The following is a 24,400-nucleotide window of genomic DNA, read 5'->3' as shown; positions in this document are numbered from 1 at the left end:
GATGGTTGTGAGCCACCATGTGGGTGTGGGAATTGAACTCAGGACCTCTGGATGAACAGTCAGTGCTCTTAACCTCTGAGCCACCTCTCCAGCCCATACTCACTGTTCTTAATGCAGTGCCTAGGGCACAGAACTCTACAGTGTGGGTATTTATTTATCTGAAGGGGATGTAAATCCATTTGAACACCACTGTCCTCCAAGTTAAACAGCCACCGTCTTCGCCTGCCCAGCTGTGCCTACTTAAAGAGAGGAGGTTAGGATTGTGGGCTACTGACCGTGTCTCACAGAAGAGAATCAAAGTCACTGGGCCCTCGCCTGAGTGGTCCAGCCTTTGGTCCCAGCATCTGTATGCAGTTTTGCAGTAATAGCACATAGCCCTGGGGACTCCAAGAGGTCAGTACATAGGTTGGAGGAAGTTTTAAGTCTGTGTGTGTGTGTGTGTGTGTGTGTGTGTGTGTGTGTGTGTGTGTGTGTGACATCCATTTGTGTAGCTATGGAAAGCCATCATCCATTCTGGGTGAAGAAGACTTTCGAGTGTGGCTGCTTTGGGGTCCCTCGAACTCCTGTAAGCAACCTCTCCCCCATGCTCTGTAAGTAAGCCCAGTACACTTATTGGCTTCCCAGTCTCCTGCCCTCCTTCCCCCAGACAGGGTTTCCCTATGTAATCCTGGCTGTCTTGGAGTCACTTTGTAGACCAGGCTCGCCTCGAACTCACAGAGATTCACCTGCCTCTGCCTCCCTGAGTGCTGGGACTAAAGGCATGCGTCACCAAGCCTGGCTGGCTACCCAGTCTTATGAGGAAGGGTGGGTGTTGGTTACATCACCCCAAGGAAGAAATTCCAGAAACTTCCACATTTGCCACGTTGTCCGTGCAACCTTTAGGCAAGTTACTTTAACTGCCCTCCCTAAATGGCTGGTTCTAAATTGAAATTTGCAGAGGAAAATGTGCCTGTGACACAGAGGTGTCTCTTAGCATCTCAGAGAGATCAGCTCTCTGCTTCCTGGGACATTTCATGGCTGAAGGATTGGAAATGCACACACACACACACACACACACACACACACACACACACACACACACACACAGAGAGAGAGAGAGAGAGAGAGAGAGAGAGAGACAGAGAGACAGAGAGACAGAGACAGAGAGAGAGGGAAACTAAGTCCTCCAGCTTCATTCATTACCCCTTTTTCTCTGTTTTCTGAAGTTTGCTGCTAAACACCCTGTCCCCACAACCTCCAGACACAAACTGGATTCCATCTCAAACCCGGTGTTCCCCTCTGCCACCACTACCACCTCTGCTCTTTGGGCCTCAGTTTCTCTGGGAAGTGGGCCCATGAGTCCTTTAAAATTTTGGAAGAGGTGTAGGGGTTGTTCGCCCAGGACCAAAGAGAAATTGCAGTTTGGCCGGCCTCTGTGTCCTCCCCTGGCCCCGGCAGAGGCTTGGGGCGTTCTCTCACAACAGCACCAAGAAGAAAATTGACATGTTGGGTAGAAGTGGGCAGCTCCCCTTTCTCCTCCCACCAGGGAGTCTGGAGTCTCCTCAGGACTGGACTCCTCTTTCCCAAGCACTCACAGGAAAGGGGCTCAAACCACCGCACTCACCGCCCCTATGAACAATGCCATTTGCCACTCTGTAGCTAAACTGGGCTGGCCCAGCCTTGCCTTCCTGGAGATGGAATTCTCTCCTCTACCAATCTAGGACATAGGACCCCAGCAGGTCACACATAGAGAGTCCTGGGACCACCATCCCAAGGCTGGTATGGGGACATCAGAGTCATGGGTTGGGGCTGCTGGCCTCTGTGAGACCCTTGTGTTGGTCTGGTGGATGACAGACAAACCTAAGACAGAACTGGGGTTTCAAAGCCGCAACCCCCCCCCCACCTCCCACCCCGCTTCTCTCCTCCCCTTCCCAATTGGCGGTCCCTGAGGTGACTCAGCTTTGAAACAGCTTATGCAGGACTTAAGCAAACAAACTCTGGGGGCGGGAGGGTCCCTAACGTGCAGGAATTAGGCACAGTGGGGGGCTGGCTTTCAGGGCGCCCCTTCCCTCAGTCTGCCCGGGGCCCAGTTCTTGCCAAGCCGGCCTGGGGTCGTAGGGCCCGGGGCGGGGGGGTGGGGGTGGGGGTGGGGGTACCGCGCCCGCAGCCGCCTGCCATGTGCTCGCCAGGCCAAGCGTGCGAGCCGCCGGGGCGGCCAAGGCGGCGCCGCCACATCTGGTTCCAGGCGCGGCCCTGGCGCCGGCCTCGCCGCAGCCCCGCGGCCCAGACACCGTTAACAGCCTGGCGCGCCCCGCCCTGTCGCATCCCGGGTACCACCGTCACCATCCCCACCCCCAACAACCGCCTAGGCGGGGAAACTGAGGCTGGGAGAGAGACCATATAGAGAGAAGGCACAGCCAGAGAGGGCGCCGGGCTATACACCATCCTGGGCTGTAAGGCATCCTCTGCACGCCAAGGTCACCCCAAGGTGGCAACCAGGCAGGTCTTTTAGCCTCCGGGACCTTTAGCCCCTAGGCCTTTGTGGGATGCTTCAGGACTGTCGGTGATAAAATGCCATCCGGTCCCCAGCCCGGCAGCAGGGTACAACCAGGTTCACCGGTGCATCTGAGAGCTGCCCTCCCTTTCTGGCCATCAAGAGAAAGGCCTAGTTGGTTTGTAGAGGGGACTGTGAATTTTAGGGGCAGTCTCTCACACTCCATTATCTGGTGATAGATTGGAGTGAGCTACAGTGGGCTACTGAGTGGCACCTCTGGCTCCTCCTCGCAGCGGCACAAATGTGCTTGCAAATTGCAAGGGTTTCTTGGCCGGCAACCCGTCTACAGAGGGACTTTAGAAGGAGATGGGGCCACATCAAAGGCAGTGCTCACCTTTTTTCTGAGCCACTTACCGGCAGAGCATTCCCATTCATTCGCCCCAAGTCCACCTGGGGGGGCTTGCTCACCCAAGTATCAAAAAGTATACAAGCCGGGCGTGGTGGTGCACACCTTTAATCCCAGCACTCGGAGGCAGAGGCAGGTAGATCGCTGTGAGTCGAGGCCAGCCTGGTCTACAAAGTGAGTTCGGGATAGCCAAGGCTACACAGAGAAACCTTGTCTCAAAAAAAAAAAAAAAAAAAAAGGATACAAAACCAATTTGCAGACTTCTGAGCAGGAAAAAATGCTCACAAGTGACTGACAGCAGGGTGCACAGAGACTTTTTTTTTTAACTTTCTCCTCCACTCTAAGATGTGGGGCTTAGGTTGGCTTGGGGACCAGGGGGAAGGGAGACATGGCTGAGGGTGGGGTAACCAAACAAACAGCTACCCAGCAGGGGACTTGACAGCCAGGACCACTCATCAAGTTGTCTGTCACCTCTTCTGCCCGGTTCTCCAGAAAGAGCACTTTATGTGGTTTCAGGGGAACCAAACTCAAGTGGTCAGGCCTGTGCGGCAAACACCCTTCTGAGTACTGTTGAGGGCCTGTGGCAGATCCTGGCCGCAGAGCCCTGTCACCTTGCCTTTTAATCCCATACCATGCCTGTACAACACTCTCTCAGACAGGAAGCTCTCAAAGAGGAACAGATGGCCTGCACCCTTTCCGAACTGAAAGGCTGAAAACATCCCCTGGAGATGTAAGCTTATGGAGCAAGCTTGGGTGTTCCGTGAGTTGAGCTCTGGCCCTGGCTGAGCCTCACCACCTGCCTGTGGAGTGGCATGCATCTCCCTGGGCTGCAGGGTCACCCCAGAAGCTTCACTGTGCTGCCATGGCCCTACCCTAGACCTCTCTGCGCTACAGCCTGGGTGTACCCCATCACCCCAACACATACAAGGTGAGGCCTTGGCCCAGCCACAAGGCCTTTGCTGGAACACCCTAAATTCAATTCCCAGAATCATAGTAGAAGGGCAGAAAACCAACTCAGATGTGCCCCACCCCCTGCGTGCACACATACACACACAATGATAGAAATAAATTTTAAATGAAATTTAAGAAAAAACTTTTTTGGTTTGTTTTTGGTTTTGTTTTTGGTTTGTTTTTTGACACAGGGCTTCTCTGTGTAGCCCTGGCTGTCCTGGAACTCACTCTGTGGACCAGGCTGGCCTTGAACTCAAGAGATCCACTTGCCTCTGCCTCCTGAGTGTTGGGATTAAAAGTGTGTGGCACCACCATTTGGCTAAGAAAAAAAATTTTTTTTTTAATTAAATGATACTCTGGGTTGAGGAGACGGCTCCGCAGGTCAGACTGTTCGATGCACAAGCATGACTATTTCAGCTCAATCCATATTTTAAAAAATACACACACACACACACACACACACACACACACACACACACACACACACACACAAAACTGCTGGGTGTGGTGGCGCATGCCTTTAATCCCAACACTCGGGAGGCAGAGACAGGCGGATCGCTGTGAGTTCAAGGCCAGCCTGGTCTACAAAGTGAGCCTAGGACAGCCAGGGCTACACAGAGAAACATTGTCTCAAAAAAACAAAACAAAACACAAACACTAGTGTTTGTCTGTAACCCAGATGGAGGGCAGAGACAGGAAGGCTGAGTCACCTGGAACCTCCTGGGCCAGCCGTGCAGAGAGACCCTCCTCAGGCAGGTGCAAGGAGAGATCAGACTCCCAGGTGTGCCTGTGTCCACATTCACATACATAGTAAACACCAGACTGGCCTAAAACTCAGAGATCCACCTGCTTCTGCCGCCCCCACCTCAGTGCTGAGATTATGTCATAGGGCAATTTTTTTTTTTTTTGAGACAGGGTTTCTCTTGTAGCCCTGGCTGTCCTGGCCTTGCTTTATAGACCAGGCTGGCCTCGAACCCACAGAGATCCGCCTGTGCGGGGATCACAGGTGTACATCACCATGCCTGGCTCATAAACAATTTTTTAAGACAAGCAATTTGATTGGAGGAACAAAGAGGATAGGAAAGGCCTGCGGACACCTCAGGAAACAAGATGCAAGGTGCAAATGGGCAGTAGGGACCACTCTTGGCATCATGGGTCTTAGAGAAAGGCCCTGGGGGCCACGAGGCCGGGACACACCAGCCACAGTGAGCCAAGGGCAGAACGTGACATCATCGTGACAAGCAGGGCAGCAACGGCAGCAACGGCAGCAACGGCAGCAACAGCAGCCGAGCCACGGCCACTGCTGCTGCTGGGGATGAAACAGTGACCCCACTTTAGAAACCAGCCTGGCCCTGTGTTCCTTGTTCCTTCCTTCTTCCTCCACTCTTCCTCACTCCTTGTTTTGAGAAGGGGATCTCAAGTAACCCAGGCTGGCCCCAAACTCCCCCATGTAGGTGTTGTTAGTACTCCTGCCTTTAGCTCTTGAGTGCTGAGGTTACAGGCTAGCCCCACCTCACGCAGCCCATGGGTTGCTGGGGATGAACGCAGAACTCCATGCCTGCCAGGAAAGCGGTCTACCAGCTGAGCCACACCCAAGCTTCCTCTCCTCCCCCCTCCCCCCTCCCCCCTCCTTCCCTCCCCCCTCTCTTTCCCTCCCTATCCCCCTTCTCTCTTTTTGTTTTTGGAAGATAGGACTCTTTGCTATGTAGCCCTAGCACTCACTACGCAGACTCGTTAGCTCCCAACTCCCAAGAATCCTCCTGCCTCAGACTTCCACGTACTGAAATTACAGCCAGCACCTCCACGTTCGTCTATTTCCCCACTCCCTTTTTTTTCTTTCAGACAACAAAAGACAAGTTTATCACGCAGACGGGAGTGCAGAGGGAGCGGGGCAGCAGCCGAACTCCCAGTGTGCAAGTCTCTCTCTGGAGTCTGTACTGGTCAATGTACCCCCAAGATGAAGCTTCTATGCATACCGACACGTGCACCAGGACCCCCACAGCAGTCTTAGCCACAACGACATGAGCTTGGAGCTGCTGAGATGTCCTCCAACAGGTTTTTACAACCCATGACACAGGGCTGTCACTGACACTGAAAAGGAGTTGCTGTCCCTGTCTGAGAAACCAGGTGTTGTAAGTGCACCTGTGATCCAGGCATTAAGGGCGGGGGATGGGACTAAAGGGTGATGAGAGACCAAGGGTTATCCTGGGCTAAACAGTGCACTCCAGGCTAACCTCAAAGTAGAAACACAAAACATTTAGCTGTGGGCTGGTGAGATGGCTCAGTTTGTTAGCAGCTGAGGACTTGAATCTGATCCTCAGAGCCCACATAAAGATGAAAGAAGACAACAAGCAACTCCACAGAGCTGCCTTCTGACCTCCACACTCTTGGTGGGGTACACACCCACAATAATAATACTACCTTAAAAATTCCAAAGACGGTCATGGTAAATGCTTGTAATCATAGCACGCAGGAGCTGGAGGCAGGGGGATCACCTTGAGTTTGAGGTCAGCCAGGGTTATGCACTAGACCTGTCTCAAAAAAAGACGACACGGGGCTGGAAAGATGGCTCAGCCACTAAGAGCCCTTGTTGCTCTTGCAGAGGACCCTCTGAGCTCAGTTCCCAGCAGCCATGTCAGGTGACTCACAAGGGCCTATATTTCTGTCTGGGGGGGGGGGTCCAACAGCCCTCGCTTCCAAGAGCTCTTGTACACAAGTGCAAGGCAAACATACACGTACATAAGAAAAATAAATCTTTGGAAGAGGAGGAGAATGGCGATGACACCAAACCTTAAACGCACACTACGAAGAGAAGGGAGCCGATGTGAAAAAGCCCCATTCAACCTTACCCCCAAAATAACATAAAACTGTGTGTATGGCACCGGACAGAGGGTCCCAGGAAAGAGAGGGAATGGAGCAGGAGAGGCCTGAGCACAGAGGGTCTTAGGGGCAGTGACATCAGAGTGGCAGATGTTTGTCACACATCTGTCCAGCCCCCCCAAGCCCCACACCACTGGTGACCTGCCTGACTGTGGACACCTGGCGGTGGGGTGCCCTCTGACCTCAGGTGGGGGTTGTGAGAGGAGGCAGGAGAGGGGGGTGGGAAATCAGCTTTAGAAAGACAAGAAATCTGTACAGTAGACTTGGTGGTCCAGGGCAGTGATGCCAGTGCTTGGGAGGTAGAGGCAGGAAGGGCAGGTGTATAAGCCTAGCAGGTGCTACGTGACCGACTCTGTCTCCAAAGGGAAAGGGGAAACTCCATCTAAGAGGGAGAGCGGGAAGAGGACTGCCGCCTGGCAGTGTAGCCCAGTGGTAGAGCACTTACCCAGCATGCATGAGGCTCTATGAGCTTCCATCCCCAGCAAAGCAGGGGGAAAGGAATTTTCTTTTGGGGCTGGAGAGATGGCTCGGAGGTTAAAATCACTTTCTGCTCTTCCAAAAGTCCTGAGTTCATTTCCCAGCAACTACATGGTGGCTCACAACCATCTATAGTGAGATCTGATGCCCTCTTCTGGTATGCAGGCACACATGAGGATAGAGCACTCATATACATAAAAGAAATCTTTGGAATTTTTTTCTTTATTTCTTTTTCTTTTTTCTTTGTGGTTTTCTCTGTGTAACAGACTGGGTTGTCCTGGACTCACATTGTAGATCAGGCTGGCCTCAAACTCTGCCTCCAGAGCGCTGGGATCAAAGGCGTGCACCACCTCACCTAGCTGAAATTTTCTTTTTAAAATAACAAAATTCAAAACCTCTCACGTGGCCCCCCAGAAGCAGGGACACTAAGTGACAAGGATTGCTAAATTGCTGGAGCCTCAGTCCTCCTACCAATGCAGATTCCAAACTGATGTCATGAAGGAGAACTTGAGCCAAGGCCTACGGAAGCCTCCAGGTGTCAAATTCCTGCCATCCAATGCCCTTCACCCACCTAGAAGTGTCGGCTGTGCAGGTTAGACTATGTGCCACCCTGGTAAATCTCGCGCCCTTCCAGCAAGCCCTCAGTCCTGGAGGGGGAAGAGGTGTGTAGGGGCGCGGGGGTGGGGCGACATGAGGATGGGTCAGGTGGCTGTCCTCAACTAAACCTTATGACAGATGGATCTTATTTGCATAATTTGCCCTCAAGCTGAGCCCTCTGATTTCATTAGCGTTTGTCCAGCCCCCCCTTTCTGTAAGAAACTCCAAACTCTAGCCAGGCATGGTGGCTCACGCCTTTAATCCCAGCACTCGGGAGGCAGAGGCAGACAGATCACTGTGAGTTCGAGGCCAGCCTGGTCTACAATGCGAGTCCAGGACAGCCGAGGCTACACAGAGAAACCTTGTCACAGAGAAACAAGAAACAAAGCAAACAAAACAAAAACCGAGAAACCCCAGACTCCTTTCTCCACTTATCAGTGTAGGAATCTTTCCCGAGTCGAGCAGGGGCTGCTGGATGCCACTCGGGTTCTGAGGCTATGGACGAGCAGGGAGCTCTGCCCACCAAGCCCGGGCATAGTGAAACCAGATCGCCCAGCCGCCACAGCCCCCTAACGCGGACCTAGCACAGCCCAAAGTGAGCCAGGAGCCTTAGCATTGGCAGCTGGGCATCTTCGTCCTCCATGCCTTAATCGCAAGCCACAACTCGGCTGTATAGCAAGTTTGCAGCCAGAAAGAGAAAGAGAGTCAGGGGACCTGAGCAGACTAGTTTAGGCTAAAGCAGAGCGCATAACGGGGAGATACAGGTGGGGTGGTGTCAAAGCACTCCTCCTCCTCCTCCTCCTCCTCCTCCTCCTCCTCCTCCTCTTTTTTTTTTTGTTTTTCGAGACAAGGTTTCTCTGTGTAGTCTTGGCTGTCCTGGACTCGCTTTGTAGACCAGGCCTGCTGGTCTCACAGTGATCCGCTCTGCCTCTGCCTCCCAAGTTCTGGCATTAAAGGCGTGCGCCACCACCACTCGGCAAAGCCACACTTCTACCGTGGGCCTTTTGGTCTCTGTCTCTGGCTTTTCCTACAGACATGGGTCATACACACCCGCGTGTAACCTTGAACTTCTGACTCTCCTGTCTTCATCTCCTGAGTGCTGGTTTTATAGTTGCATGCCATAACATGAGGTTTATGCAGTGCTGGGGTAGAGCCCAGGGTCTGCGCATGCTCTGTAAGCATCAATCAACAGAACCAGTGCTGAGGTGGAGCCCAGGGCCTGCGCATACTCCGTAAGCATCAGGCAACAGGTCGGAACTCTCAGCTCTGAAGACAGATTTCTACTAGTTGTAGACCACACTCTGACGCTGCCTGAGCTCCGTCACACCAGGGGCCTTGTCCCCACCCTGGCAGAGTGAGGACAGTGTGTCTCCACCCCTGGAGAACCATGTTGGATGGACCCACTTTGGGAATGCTTTCTCCTGGGCTCCCAGCCCTGTCCTTGTCACATGCCACAGCTGGTGGGTCCCTCCAGGGGATATGGATCTTCTCAGCCTGTCCTGGGCTCCAGTTAGCCTCAGTCTTGTGCCATAGCTGGTGTGTGCGCGCGCATACGTGCGCGCTAGCCGAGCGCCTTCCAAAAAGGGAGGGGGCGTCCTGCACAGTGTGTTAGTAGGTAGCAGGACCCTCCTAAGACAGGGACTGATAACTACGGGCACAAAGCAGGGCGCAACTGAGACTCCATGCCAACCAAGGCAGCAAAAGACCAACCAGGCCCTACTCTCCCTGTCCCGCCCTGCGGGTGGGCTGGGGACGGAGGGACAGCTTTTGCCTTAATATGGAGTTAGTTCGGGTTGGGAAACTCCCTCCATCCCTACTCTGAGAAGATGAGGGTCCCTTGGGACTAGCAGCTGCCAGGGGAATGTCTGCTTGCTCAAACAGTCCTCTCTTTCCAATGCAGGGGCTGCCGGCAATAGTAATGGAACTAATAATAAAAGTAGTTAATAATTCTGGCAGGTATATATAGCAGCAGGCTATGGGTCAAGAGCTTCCTGTCTCACAACCCTCACCTCTGGGATAGCTGTTGCCCCTGCCTCGCCTACCCAGTGAAGCCGCTAAGGCCAGACAGGGAAGCCTCTTGCTCAAGGAAGCAGGCAGCACCAGCTTGGGTCCCTGCCTCCCGGGATCTCCTCTTCTGGGGGCTTAGACACATACAGAGATCTCTGTACCAACAAGCCCTCAGGACTCCACATGACGTCCTTCTTCAGAAACCTGGGCAGTGGGAGATGGGACACTTCAGGTCTCCAGGGAGGCCACCAGGCCTGACAGCTCTCTAGAGTCTCTTGTGGGGAGACTCCGAGGTGACCCCCCAATGTGCCAAAGGGGGACCGTTCCCATAGCCACTCTCTTGGGAACAGGGCTGGCCTGGCACGCCTCCTTCCCTGGCAGGGGATCCCATCTCACTCATCTGTCCCGCATCGGACCCGACTTAGACTTCCATCATGTTCTGATCTTGGGGTTGCAGGAAAGAAGGCTGACAGGAGCCATGAGCCCTGGGCAGAGGAGGCTCACCCTTCCTTCTTTGGTACCCCGACTCTATGTATTTCTTTCCCTGTCATCTGCTCAAACTCTGGAGCTGCTGTCACTGCAGAGGAGAGCCTGCTCTGGTCACTACTTAGCCTTTTTGGGTCCTGGGCAGAGAAGGAAGTGAGAGAGGCCATCGACACTGACACGAATGCAAACACTACACCCACCCAAATGTGCTGGCACTCAAGGCTTGGCCCAGCGGGGGCCTGTGCAAGAGCATATGTGCACACATGTTCTAGGCCTGACAGGAGGCCTCGTGCAGCTCCGAGGACACACATCGATCCAAAGCCATCTTATCCACAGATCTGGAAATAGCAATTAATCTCTAATTTGAATTTTTAACCTCAAACACCACATTATAAAAATAGTTGTGTTGTATTTTAGGGATGGCATTTATCATGAAATTAGCTATGGTTACATGGATGCCACGGAGAATAAAGCACCATGCCTCTGTCTGCATGGGAGCCACCAGCAGGGCCAGGCACAGCCAAGCAAGGAGTTGCAGTACAATAGTATTGTCCCTTCTGAGGGGACCCAGGCCACAGGGCAAGCCTGGCAGGGACCCAAAGAATGTGTCCTGTGGGTTGGGAAGTTAGGTACCAGCAAAGCCACCAGGCAGATGGTGGGCCCGGGGACCTCTCCTTGCTTAGCCCCTCCCCCACCAGAGTACACTGTGTCTGCCCCTTCTCAAGAGTGTCAGAGAGAAGGAATCAAAGTGGAAGGTGGTGTCTTTCTGTGTCCCCTCCCGGGGGCCAGGCATGCCCACAGCTGCACTTACCTGACAGGTCTCCTCAGCTCCTCTGAGTGTCCCTAATGTGCGGTCAGCCATGCTGCCCTCTTTGCAGGCGAGGAACTCAGATCTCAGAGCAGAGGCCATGGCTGGGTGAGCCGTGGCTCTGGAGACTTGAGTTACCAGGAAGGCTCAGGGTGAGGGAGACGCAGCAGCTGTTTCCAAATGAGACCTTTACTAATTGTGAGAACCACCCTCCCCCTCTAGGTGTGGGGAGCTGTTGGTCTCCACACTCCAGACACCCACAAATGTGAGGGATCACCCCCAAAGCGCAGAACGTCAGAAGCAGGAAAAGGTAGAACTCAGGGCTTCAGTTTCCCCCACGGTAGGAAAGGCCTCCAGTGAGCTACACCCTCCCCCCAAAGCCTTTCCTACATTTTAATCTTGACATGAGGGTCTCCTAAAATGGCCCACACAGATCTTTTTTTTTTAATTAAAAAATTTTTTTATAAATTTATTCTTGTTACATCTCAATGGTTATCCCATCCCTTGTATCCTCCCATTCTTCCCTCCCTCCCATTTTCCCCTTATTCCCCTCCCCTATGACTGTTCCTGAGGGGGATTACCTCCCCCTGTATATGCTCATAGGGTATCAAGTCTCTTCTCGGTGCCCACACAAATCTTAACCTCAAAATCTTCCTGCCTCACCCTACGGAGTAGCTTCCACCACCCAGCGTGGCTCTAACAATGGCCAATCTTTTCCCCCCATTCCCCTGTGTAACCCTGGCTTTCCTGGACTCCCTTTGTAGACCAGGCTGGCCTCGAACTCACAGAGATCTGCCAGCCTCTGCCTCCCGAGCACTGGGATTAAAGGTGTGCGCTGACAACAATGGCCAGTCTTGAAGAAAACACTCTTGGGCCGTCTTCTGCCTCTCATTCTCTGGCTTTCTCTCCCATCCGACACCTCTGTATCTCTCTGCTCACCCAGCACCCTCCGGCCCCCTCTCCTGCCTGCCTGACCCCAGCTTTTGGTCCCTTCTGAGAGTCTGCCTCCTCCAGCCCTGAGACACGCAACAGACAGGCAAAAACTAACAAACAAACAAAAACAAAACAAAACAAACAAGGAAAGGGGCAACAGGGCCCCATCTTCATTTCCGACACCTTGACACAGAAACTAGAGCCTTCAAGATGCCCCCCTAGCCCTGCAAGATCCAAACCGGCAGCGCGCCCCCCCCCACCCCCGTGACAGTTTTATTTAAATAATGTTATTAGATCTGTGCCTTCTCTTTTCCCTCCACCATGAAACGAGAGTAGCAGTTTTTACTTCTTGTCACCAGTAATTTCCCTGCTTACAGTGACAGTACCGGGTTGTGGTACCCAGGGAACCAGATCCGCGGGAGAGGCTGGCCTCTGCATTAAAACAGGATGTCTGTAGGACACTCACTACCCACTTCCCGCCAGAGCAGTACAAGCCCAGCCCCAGCCACGCCCAGCAGACTCTTGGTTGGAAGGAGGCAGAAAGAAACCTAACCTTGGCAGCAGAAAGAGGACTTGGCAGCAACCTGGCCACTTGCAGCCACGCAGAGTGACATGGTCGCTGCGATCCCAGTACATTCCCTGGGCAACTGCGGAGAAGTCACAAGAGGAGAAGCTGTGACATGGGGACACTGCTCCACCTCATCACGGCCTCCCAGGACAAACCAGCCGTGAGAAGACTGTAGAAGCCTCAGCAGAAGCTGAGCAGCAAGGAGGTTATCCTTTCCTGCTGGGCTTCAAACCCTCTGGGGCAAAGTTTGACCAGGTCTCTGGGGTATCCCAGTAAGATGCCTGCATAAGGGATGAATAATGACCAAACAAAAGAGTGCCTCCTAGCTTACTTTCTTTTCTTTTTAAGACAGTGTTCCTCTGTGTTTCCCTGGAGCTGTACACCAGGCTGGCCTCAAACTCAGAGATCTGCCTGCCTCTGCCTCCTGAGTGCTGGGATTAAAGGTGTGCGCCACCACTGCTCGGCTACCACCTGGCTTTCTTTTAAGATTTTTTTAAAAAGATATTTATTTATTTATTTATTATGTATAGAGCGCACTCTGCAGGCAGAGAAGGACATCAGATCACATTACAGATGGTTGTGAGCCACCATGTGGTTGCTGGGAATTGAACTCATGACCTCTGGAAGAAAAGACAGTGCTCTTAACCACTGAGCCATCTTTATTTTTATATATACAGTGCTCTGCCTGCATGTACACCTGCACACCAGTAGAAGGCACCAGACCTCATCACAGATGGTTGCCAGTAACCGTATGACTGCTGGGAATTGAACTCAGGACCTCTGGAAGAAAAGACAAAAGAAAAGAAAAGAAAAAAAGGAAAGAAAAGAAAAGAAGAAAAGACAGCTCTTAACCTCTGAGCGGTCTCTCCAGCCCCCACCTAGCGTTCTTAAAGGAGAGTGCAGAGCTCACGTTGGCAAGGAAGAAAATACGGTCTCACATCGCTGCCTCTCAGGGAATGGCACAGCATCCTTTGTGTGGCCTGGTTACGAAGGGACGTAAAGCGAAGAGCAAGTATGTAATCAGTGGGATGTTTTGAGCTTCCCCAGGGTGAGGGAAACAGGCCTTCCTTCTCCACACTTGAGCTGTGGGGCTCAGACTTATGATTCTCCTGCCCCCCCCCCCCAACCTTCAATAAATGTGTGCTGCAACAGGCCTCTCTGGTTTCTGGGGGCCAGGGCTGGTGGTGGAGGAAGCTTTTAACAGGGCACCTGGCTTCTATAACAGAGAGGGATCCACTCTCCCTCTAGCTCTGAAGACTAAACTCACTATGTGTGTGTGTGTGTGTGTGTGTGTGTGTGTGTGTGTGTGTGTGCGTGTGTGTAGGGGATTGCAAGAAGCCCTTAGTGAAATGTGGCAATATCACAGCGCTGGCCCCAGGCCTGGGCAGGACTCAAAACTGGGGTGTTGAACCTTTATCACTCCGAAGTGTCCGGTTGTGGTGCCTGCCATCCAGTGTCCCCACCTCCTTGCTTACAGACCCTCTGATTACAAATCCTTATCAGTGAGAAAGAAGAGTGAACGGCTAAGCCTGAAAGACACAAGGAAAAGGAGCAAGCTCATGGTGTCACCGGTGTGGGATGAGGTCCGCGGGCCAGCCTGGGGTGGGAGCAACCGTAACCTGCATCCTTCGTGCCGGGTGCCCACTGGCTAGACCAGCCACCCGGAGCCCATCTTGAGAGCATTAGGGCCGCTGTGAACACATGTTTTCTGTTACGTGTTATTTGTTAGTCTAATGAAAGGAGGTGCGCTGGCTTTCAAGACCTCGAGGGTCTGCGGGGGTTTTATGTGGGAAGCCTTCGCAGAGCGCTGGCGGCGGGGAGGCTGCGAGGCCCCTGCCAGGCGCGCCCGCCCGCCCCGCGCCCCGCGGCTCTGCTTTGATTCCGAGGTTTGCAGCCATCCGCGTGGTAATTCCAGCCCTGGTTAAATGTCATTTTTAATAACGCCATCCCTGGCATGTGAACGGCTTTGCCCAAGGCAAAAAGGGAGGCTGCCATGGGGGTGGGACAGTGGTGGGGAGGACCAGGAGACAAAGAGGTGGGGTCTTGGGACTGACAACAAAACCTGGAAGGAAACAGCCAGCCCACTGAGGACTGTGTACACTCAGGCCTAGGGCATCCTCCTTGAGAAGAGCCACAGGGAGTGTGATGGAAAAGGTGAGGGAGGGTGGCAACAAGAGTGGGACTCAGGATGAGAAGAACCAGAGTGATACAGAACGCAGCTCAGTGACGAGGCTTCTGACTAGCCCTTCCCCCACTCCAAGTCCCCCAACTCCCCTGAGCCCTGGCTGCCACACTTGTGGGTAGGAGCGGGGCAGGTGGGGATCCACTGGTCCCATAACAAGCTTTATCCCAACCTGTCAGGATGCCTTGGGCTGGCACAGGGCAGGCAATTGAGCAATGCCCCACACAGTGGGCAGATCCCGTCTAGACCTTCAGACTCTCTCTCTTGTGCAGTTAGTCACTCTACCAGACCCTACACACGCGCTCCATCACCGAGAGAGCTGCCTCTCAGTCAGTAAAAGGAGAAGGGGGAGCGGGGGAGGGGCGGTGATAGGAGGCAGTTGGCTCTGGAAGATCATTAGCACGGTATAAAACCCACCTGGGGGCTGAGGCTGTAAAGCTCAGTTGGTGAAGTCTTTGCCTAGCATGCACAAAGCCGGGAGTTCAATCCGCAGCAGCACGCCTGTAATCCCAGCGCTTGGCTGAGTGAGAGTGCAAAGTCATGCCTGATTATATAATGAAGTCTAGCCCAGCCTGGGCTACACAAGACAGTGGCTCTAAGGGAGAAAAAAACAAAACAAAACAAAACAAAAAACAACGAAATCAAACGGAAACGGAAATAAACACAAAAGATTGTAGAGCAGGGACTTTTACAGGCAGGTGCCCAGGCCTGGGATCAGGAACACAGGGATACAAGTTCTACCAGCTTTGTAGGCGATTCCTGGAATTTCATCGATCTGTCCTGAGACAGATGGCCCAGCCATCTTATTCCACACCCAGGGTGCACAGCCTGGGCTCAGGAACAGAGTGTGTTTCAAAAGGAAGGCTGGGTTAGGGCAGGCGGAAACTTGGATTTTCTGAGCGCCATGTTATAGAGAGGGCATGCTCGCACCTGCCACATCTGGAGCTGCTGAAGGAGCCGTGTCCCTCTGCAGAAGCTTCCAGGCCACCCAGTCCCTGAGGCTAATGCCACTCTGCTATCTTACCCCAGGCTCTTCTTTGACAACTGCCTCCCAGACCTCACGTCAGCCCCTGCCACTGGGCTTTTTAGGGCCCCCTTTCCTAGACCCTTCCATTGCCCCCCACCACCAAAGACTAAGGATATCCTGGCCGCCCATCCCACACACAGGCAAGCAGGATCCATCTTAAGGCCCTAAGCTAATCGCTTCCAGAACGTGCTTCACTTTTTTAGGGTGCAATAAAAAATATCATTACCCTAAAAGGGCCCCATGTGGATGGCGTCCTGTCATCGTCACCCTTTCCTCCGAGTCAGTCAGGAAACAGATGTGGAAGGAACCTACGCTTGGGGCAAGCAGGACATTGGTGTTTTCTGATCTCTTGGGTGACTGGAGAAGCGGTTTGTGTGGCCTAGAGGTTCCTCGGCTGCGTCTGGTAGACCTGTAAGCAGTGGGTAGAGGCTGCGGCCTCTTTACTCAATGGCAGGTAGCTCAGTTCTTCTCAGTGTGACACGCCCTGCCCTTTGCTGATGGCGCCCAGTCTGTGGTCCTGACCACCACAAGAGCATATGGAGACACGCCCACCCCAAGCTCTCTCTGAACAGGAAGGCCCATGGCTCTCTCCTACTCAACACCTCATAAGAGCACTTAACCCTTGGCCCATGTAGCCAGGTATGTCTGTTCTGCCAACTGTCCGGGGAGCCTCACCCAAACGTCTGCTAAGGACCGTTTGGGGGTGGCAGGAGCCTCACAGTGGGTGTGAATCCATGCACACACCAGGTGGAGGTGGGGCATGTGTGTGTGTGTGGGTCTGTGTGTCACTGGGTAACTGTGAGCTCAGGACAGGCAGCCCAGCATGTGGTCCCCAAATGCTAGCAGGTGACAACATTCTCACCCTCAAAGACAAGAGAGAAATGGCAAGGCAGTTAGCTGGGGAAAGGCTCATTCTGGGATGGAAAGATAGTGGTTAAAACAGCACTGGGCGCTCCATCTGCTCTATGCCAGCTCTAAGGGCTTGGCAGAGCAAATAGGCAGGGGCTAGGACGGGAGGACTGGAGCTGTGGGCACACAGGACTGGATGGATAGGGGGCGGGAGCTGGGGGAGGGGCTCCTGTCACACTGCTGTCCGTGGCAGAGGATGGATGTTGCGAAGGGAAGAGACAGGGGCCCCTCCACTTTCTCATCCCTGGATTTCCCCCAAAACTGGGCAGCCCCACTCCTGCTCATGCCTGTGTCACACAGCTGGATTCGTTCTGTGCTCGCTCCTTCCCCTGACTACTTCGTGGCCCCTGAGTGCAGCCATACCTGTCAGAGGGTGTGAGGCAGCCCTGGTCGGGCCACCTCATCAAATCTAAGGCTCCACTGGTGACTTGGGGCAAAGCGAGGGTTTTGGGGCAAGACACACCTAGGTTGGAATCCCACGTGGGGCTAGTATAACGGACCCTGTTTTCTCTGAGGCTCAATTTTCCCTCTCTATAAAATGGGGATAATCAAAGAACCCATGTCACAGGGCTAGAGGGAAGACAAGGCAGGTGGGACCCCTGCCAACACACCGCACTTGGCTGAGGTGCCTTTGGTTCCTAGCCACTCTCCCTACATGCCTCCCACGGCCTTCAGCCCCGTCTCTACTCCACTATGTGGTACTGGGGGTGGGGGTGGGGCGGTTAACGCTGGGACTTGGGCACCTCAAGCAAGCGCTCTACCCACTGAGTCCCATCTCCGGTTCCCTAGCACTCCTTAGGACAGGTCCTTCCTGACACCACATCCCTCCCCAGGATGAGCCAGCCAGGCATCCATCCTTTCTCCCCAAGCCCTCAGAAATCCCATCGTGCACACAGGGTCTCTACCGGAAATCCCAGTCCTCATTGGTCCTCCGGTCCGGTTCCCCCCCTTTCTCACCTGCTTTAGCCCCCAAGCCCCACAGCCAGTCTCCCCAGCATCCCCAGAGCTCCTGCTCCTAGCCTCTCCCAGCGCTCCCTCGTCCTTCCCCAGCTGCGAGCTCTGGGGGTAGGCTGGTCCATCTCCCTGGGTCTTCACACAGTGAGAAGAAATAAGGCCTGTAAGAACCTCAAGGATGGGCTGGAGAGATGGCTCAGAGGTTAAGAGCACTGACTGCTCTTCCGAAGGTCATGAGTTCAATTCCCAGCAACCACATAGTGGCACACAAACCATCCCTTCTGGCCTGCAGGCAGAATGCTGTATACATAATAAATAAATAAATTAAAAAAAAAAAAGAACCTCAAGGAGCTGTCTGGACAGTCTGCATTGAGCACCCACTACGTGTCATCCAGCTGCTCAGGCCTTGTCCCATACCCACAGGGCACGTAACTCGTTCCCATCCCGCAGGCGACAAGCTGACAAACTGGCCCAGTGTATAAAAGTGCTAGCTTGTAAGCCTGACAACTAGATTGGTCTCTAGAACCCACAGTTAAAGGGGCGGTTTGCGCTGGACTCGCCAGGATGTGGGAAAGACAAGTCCCTTCTCCCCTGTCTCAGAAGCCCCCAGGACTGTGAGACCACCACAAGGGGCAGCTGACCAAAGGAACAGACAGGCAAGCTGCCTCCGCCTCCTTCCTTTGCCTTCTGTCTGTAGACTCCACCCCAGAGTCATGGTACCACTGGACCACACTGTCCCGGGGGCCGATCTGGATGTAGTTTTCCAAGGTTTCCCAACTGACTGACTCCACATGACCTAATAATTCCGTGTAGAGAAACATACCACCTTTGAATCTGTAGCCACGCTCACAGCAGCACTGCCCGTACCTAAGCCATGTCCACCGATGAATGAAATGACAAGCAAAGCACGGTGCGTCCACACGGTGGAGCGTAATTGAGCCTCGAAGAGGAAAGGAGTTTGAAGACATGATACGTGGATGAACGCAGATGCTTCCCAAGGAAATAAGCCAGGCACAGAAGGACCAAACTGCAAAGTCCATGAATCTTGTGGTCAGAGCCATAGGGCAAGAGTAAGATGGGGGCTTCAGGGAACTGGCCTTGGCGGACAGGAACTGGACTGGGCATTTACAAATGGCCCGTGGTAAACCCTGAGCTAACCATGGGTTTAGCACAGCAAAGTTTAACTGAAGGGGGTGGGGTGGGGTGGAGGATATGCCTGCAGTCCCAGCACTGGGGTTGGGCAGGAGGATTGGGGGTTCAAGGCTAGTCTCAGCCACGTAGCAAGTTTGAGGCCAGCCTGAGCTACATGAGACAGTCTTAGAAAACAACAAATGAAACGAAAAGCCTGATAAATTTCCTCTGTACTTCCTGTTGGCCCTCTGGTCCTGCTTACCAGGGTCCCCCACCTAACCTAGATTCACCCCAGTTACCAACTGCACTCTGCTCACAAGGGCCCTAGCTCTCCCAGGACCTTGGATTCCTGGTGTCCAAAATCTACACGCACGCACGCACGCACGCACGCACGCACGCACGCACGCACGCACGCACGCACGCCTTCACGAGATCCACGTAGTCCCCCTGGCAACCCAGCATCCTGTCACTCTCCAAACAGGTACCAGCTCTGAGCCAGGCTCAGCCTGTGCTGGTCTCTCTGCCTAGCTCCTCGGGCCATGTTTATTTTCTCAGCAGTGTCCGTGGCCTGGTTTCCGCCCTGCCCACAGGAGGGAATGGTTTAAAGAAACTGGAGGTTATTAACGTGGTTTCTTTTGTCGTATGCCATTGCAAAGGCAGCGAACGAGGGTTTATTTTCCTAACGTGCTTGGCATAGCTCAGCATTTGATTCTGAAGGAACTGGAGGCCCTGGTTTGTTCTGAGTCACTAGTGAAGCCGCAGCTTATGAAGCCAGTTCTTGGGGGTAGGGGGGTAGGGGCGGGGAGGAGCAAAGGTTTGGAAAGTCGTTGGCAGACATGGATGGATCTATGGTGGCTTTTAAAAAAACAAAAGGATTTTAGTTTGTTATTTGGTTGGTTTGGTTTGGTTGTTGTTTTGTTTTTTGGGTTTTTGAGACAGGGTTTCTCTGTGAAGCTTTGACTATCCTGGACTTGCTTTGTAGATCAGGCTGGCCTCGAACTCACAGCGATCCACCTGCCTCTGCCTCCCAAGTACTGGGATTAAAGGCGTGCGCCACCATACCCGGCTTTGTTTTTGTTTTTTAATTGGCAGGATGAAAAGAGGAATTCATTTTTTAAAATATTTTTATTTATTTATTTTTTAATTTATGTGCATTGATGTGAGGGTGTCAGATTGTGGAGTTACAGACAGTTGTGAGCTGCCATGTGGATGCTGGGAATTGAACCCGGGACCTTTGGAAGAGCAGACGGTGCTCTTAACCACTGAGCCAACTCTCCAGCCCCATGGAGTTCTTATTTATTTGTTCCCCAATTACCAGTATTTTTCTGTTAGGCGGGGAATAAACTATATATTGGGGAAAACTCACCCAGAAGCCATAGGCTGGCTTTTAAGAGTGTCTGTTGGGGGCGGGGGGGAGTGCTGAGGGCTCAGGATTGGAGAAACAGCACAGCCTATGGCCCATGTGTGCTGCCCTGGGAGTGATGCTGGCGCTCAAGGTCTATCTTCCTTCCTCCTTCCAGCGCCGGGGATAGAATCAGGGCCATGTGCACACCGAGCCTCCAAGCTCACCCTCCAGCTGGTACCCTCTTCCCAGCATTTTGGGCTGGACTCATGAGGAAGTGGAAATGACAGGTGCCCCTTCCCCTATCTTTGAAGCCCTCGGGGCAGTGGCAAGGAGCAACTAACCAAAGGGACAAACAGGAAGCTGCCTCAGCCCCCTTCCTCTGCCTTCTGTCTGTAGACTCCAACCCAGAGAGAAGCTTGGCATGGTGCCACTGGACCACACAGTCCCAGGGGCAAATCTAGCTGTAGTTTCCATGGCAACCTGCGGGTGTGTGTGTATGTGAGTGGTTTCTTGAGCCCACCCTTGGGTCTCCCACCTGACTCCACACCCAGCATGTCCTCTCTCCTTAAACACCCCATTTGAAAGAATCTGCACCCCAGGAAAAAGCCTGGCAGTCCTCCTGGACTTTCAAGGATTGTAGCCAGATCCTGGGGCTCCGGGGGGGACACCCAGTACCCACCCAGCTTCCTAGAGGCTGCCAACGGCACCATCTGGGCACTCACACCCTAGCGGACACTTGCAGTCTGGGATCCCCCAGGGGGAAAACTTCCATCTGGGGACCAGCTACATGACAAAGAAGTCAGACCTAGCAGTGTCTGTCCCCTACCAGAGCCAGGACCTCTGCCCTTTAATCTTCGCTCCAGTGTTCTCTCCTTCATCTTCCTTTGCCTGTCCCCTCTTTCTTCCCCCCCCCCCCCCCCGCCCGCACCTCAGTTTTATTCTCCCCTTTGTCCTGGCCCCCAGCCTCAGTCATCAAGGTGAAACCAGAGAACGCAGATCTATGTAGCACCTCTCTCTGCCTCTGGCCGGAACTGGCCCCCTTTCCTCTCCTTTTCAGTCAAGGATCTAAAAGCTGCCTCTCAGGGCTGTCAGCTCACTCACCATCCATCACCCAACACCCTAGGGAAGAGCACAGCCAGGCCCCTGCAAAGGCTGGGACGTGGTCACCAGCAAAGGAGGCAGGGGCCTCCCCGGGGCTGAGTACCATAGCGCCTGCCTGAATCTGGCTGACTTCAGAGGCTATTATCAGAGGGTGCTCCGTGGATGTCCCAGGACACACGTGCTCACGCGTTTCAGACAGTACCGTTATCATCTCTGGCTTCCCAGGACCCCCTCTTGTCTGAAAGCAAAGGCTCCCAGCCTGCCTGAGCACCCCTCTGACCCTGAGCCTTAGTACAGGAAGTGGAGTCCTTAGGGTGGGTGGGGAGGTGGGACACCAATGCTTGTTTGTTCACCTCGCCACACACTGTTAGGGGATCTAGACAGTCAGGTATCTCAGCACAACCAGCAGGACAGGGTAGTCCCAGAGCTAGGGGACCGAAGTGCTAGCTTCAGATACCCTTCTACAGCACCTGGGCAATCTTTGGTGACTAAGACCCTTCCCCTGCTCTTTTGTTGTTGTTGTTGTTGTTTGTTTGTTTGTTTGTTTGTTTTTGAGACAGGGTCTCTCTGTGTAGCCTTGGCTGTCCTGGACTTGCTTTGTAGACCAGGCTGGCCTCGAACTCACAGCGATCCGCCTGCCTCTGCCTCCTGAGTGCTGGTTTTTGTTTTTTTCTTTTCTTTTCTTTTCTTTTTTTTGAGACAGAGTCTCTCTGTATAGCCTTGGCTGTTCTAGCCTCACTTTGCAGACCAAGCTGGCCTCGAACTCACAGCGATCCGCCTGCCTCTGCCTCCCGAGTGGAGTGCTGGGACTAAAGGCGTGCGCCACCACACCTGGCCTCCAAACAGGGCCTTTCAATTCATTCTCATCCTTCACCTTCCCCCTAACACCTTGTTTCCCACCGAAAAGCTGAGCTATAATCCTGTGTGCATTTGGGAGTGTGTGTGTGTGTGTGTGTGTGTTTGTTTGTTTTTAAAGCCCCTTCCAGATGACCTTTAACCCCTGCGTGGGGGAACCAGACCTAGCTGGCTGTCCTCCTCCACCCCAAACTGAAGGGTGTGGTTGTGCAGTTAACCCCACGCCCACAAACCCTCTCAAGACCTGTCTTAGCTAGAAGGGGCGATCTGAGTTTGACTTAGCGGCACCAGCTTCTGAGGGTCGGTGGGCATGGAATGTACGGAAAGCCAGTTTTCCCACATCCTCAAGCCTCTGAAGTGGATCTGGTTCAAAGAGGTTTCTCTTCCGAAGTAGGGGCAACAGCAACTCACCGCTGGGCTGTGGTTTCTGAGACTGCGGCTCCCACTGTGAACTGTAGCCGGCCCTCTAGTGCTCACAGCTGGGATCCTGCAGCTAAGAAGTTCCTGTAGCTGGAGTCCACAGCCACAGTCTCGCAAACTGTGCGTCCCGCAGCCTACGGAGTCTGTAGCCCATGGACTCTGTACTCTGTAGCTGGGGATCTCGTGTGTGTGTGTGTGTGTGTGTGTGTGTGTGTGTGTGTGTGTGTGTGTGTGTGTGTGTGTGTGTGTGTGTGTGTGTGTGTGTGTGTGTGTGTGTGTGTGTGTGTGTGTGTGTGTGTGTGTGTGTGTGTGTGTGTGTGTGTGTGTGTGTGTGTGTGTGTGTGTGTGTGTGTGTGTGTGTGTGTGTCAGACACACAGTATCCGCCGGTCCTACAGCCACAGTCTCACAAAGATTCCTCAGACTAAGAGCCCCAGTACCAATGGATCCTGCAGCCAGTGAGCCCCACAGCCCGAGTTTCTCAAGGAAGGGATCCCGCAACCCTTTAGTCCCGCCGCCCCGGGCTGGGTTCCCACGCCGGTCACTCACCGTCCTGCGGCGCCGCCTCGCTGCCGCTGCTGCCCCCGGACGGCTCGCGCGCCGCTCCCTCCCGCGCCTCGGGCCCCGGCCCCGGCCCCGCAGCCCTGCGCCCCGCAGCCGCCACCTCCTCCAAGTCCAGGAGGTGGCTCACCGAGAAGTTCTTGCGCGCCTGGGCGCAGTCGCCGGGTGCCGGCGGGGGCCCCGGGCCAGGCGCTGGCGGGTCCAGGGCGAAGGCAGCGGCCGCGCTGTCCATGCCCCGGCCGCGCCTTTGCCGGCCGCCGCCGCCTCCCGCTGCTCGCCGCGCCGGCTCTCAAGTCCGTCCGTCGGGGACGCGAACTTTCTGCCCTCCCCTACCGGCGGGCGGCTCGCTAGCCAGGGGCCCCGGCCACACGCCCCTTCTCGGGGCGGACCTCGCCCGGGCCTCCCCTCCCCGCGTCCTGCGCGGTCCGGCGGGAGGCGGGGCCAGCACAGGGTCCTCTGACTCCCAGACGCAGTTTAGGGGTGGCCAAGTCCCGTGGGGGATGTCATTTTAAATCCCCAACCAGGATCCCCGGAGGTGATTGGTGGCGAGTCCACTTCCGTGTGTTACATATTGGGGGTGTGGGGGCACTCCAAGTAAGTTGACAGATCCCCCACTCCCTAATCTACTTCTCCAGTTAGCCTCAAATTTGCTGCGTAGCCAAGAACGGCCTTGAACGCTTCCCAGCTTCTCCCTCACTGTCCCCACCCTGATGGAAGAGGACCACCCTATTCCCTCCACGCTGAATGGAAGGTTCTGGGATGAAAGCCGAGCCTTTTCTCTCATCTGGCAGTGGGTGACACTTCTGCGCCTGTCCCCAGCGTTCCTCCCAAGGAAAACCAAGCTGAGAGGGACGAGCATCTCTCCAGGCTCTTGGGGTGCACAAGGCAAGTATGTCAGATGAGTGACAGGGCAGGGACAAACGGAGCCTATCTTTTGTTTAACTTTTTCAAGAAAGCCCAGAAAAATGGCACCTGGTGAGAAGAATGGAGACTCTCTGTGCTCTGAACACCCCAAGTCTTACCCCAAGACTGTCCTGCTCTTCTGTCGCCCTGCCACCTCCAGAGGGCCATGAAATAAATCAATACACTAAAGAGACCTCCAACAGGAGGTCTTTACGGTGTGTGTATGGGGGAGGGGGCGCAGCAGCAGGAAATCTCCGGAGACCTGTTCTGAAGGACACCCTGGAGACTCTGACCCACCCACGTGGCACCCTGGGTCTCTGCCCAAGGACACTGGGATGCTGCAAAGGGTTTCCATCATTGCAGCTCAGATGGCAAAAGTAAACCAGCAAAGCCAAAAGCTCCTTGGAGTGCCTGGAGCACTGAAGCTG

General features: G+C 54.1%; 1 protein-coding gene across 2 annotated transcripts in view; it reads right to left on the bottom strand.

Moving 5' to 3' along the window:
• Positions 1-23,491, bottom strand: part of PRRX2 (paired related homeobox 2) — a 39,540-nt gene extending 16,049 nt beyond the window's left edge. The window contains exon 1 of one of the 2 annotated variants that reach the window (XM_084799986.1): positions 23,058-23,491. In XM_084799986.1, coding sequence (XP_084656112.1) covers positions 23,058-23,301 — 244 coding nt within the window. In that variant the 5' untranslated portion in view covers positions 23,302-23,491. The remainder of the gene's footprint in view (positions 1-23,057) is intronic. The other variant, XM_084799985.1, reaches the window with a different exon arrangement.
• Positions 23,492-24,400: the final 909 nt, after the last annotated feature.

Source organism: Acomys minous (genome assembly GCF_964271855.1).
Source record: "Acomys minous genome assembly, chromosome: 10".
Taxonomy (NCBI): Eukaryota; Metazoa; Chordata; class Mammalia; order Rodentia; family Muridae; genus Acomys; species Acomys minous.
Note: the sequence above shows the minus strand (reverse complement) of the source record. Positions and strands in the feature narration are given on the sequence as shown.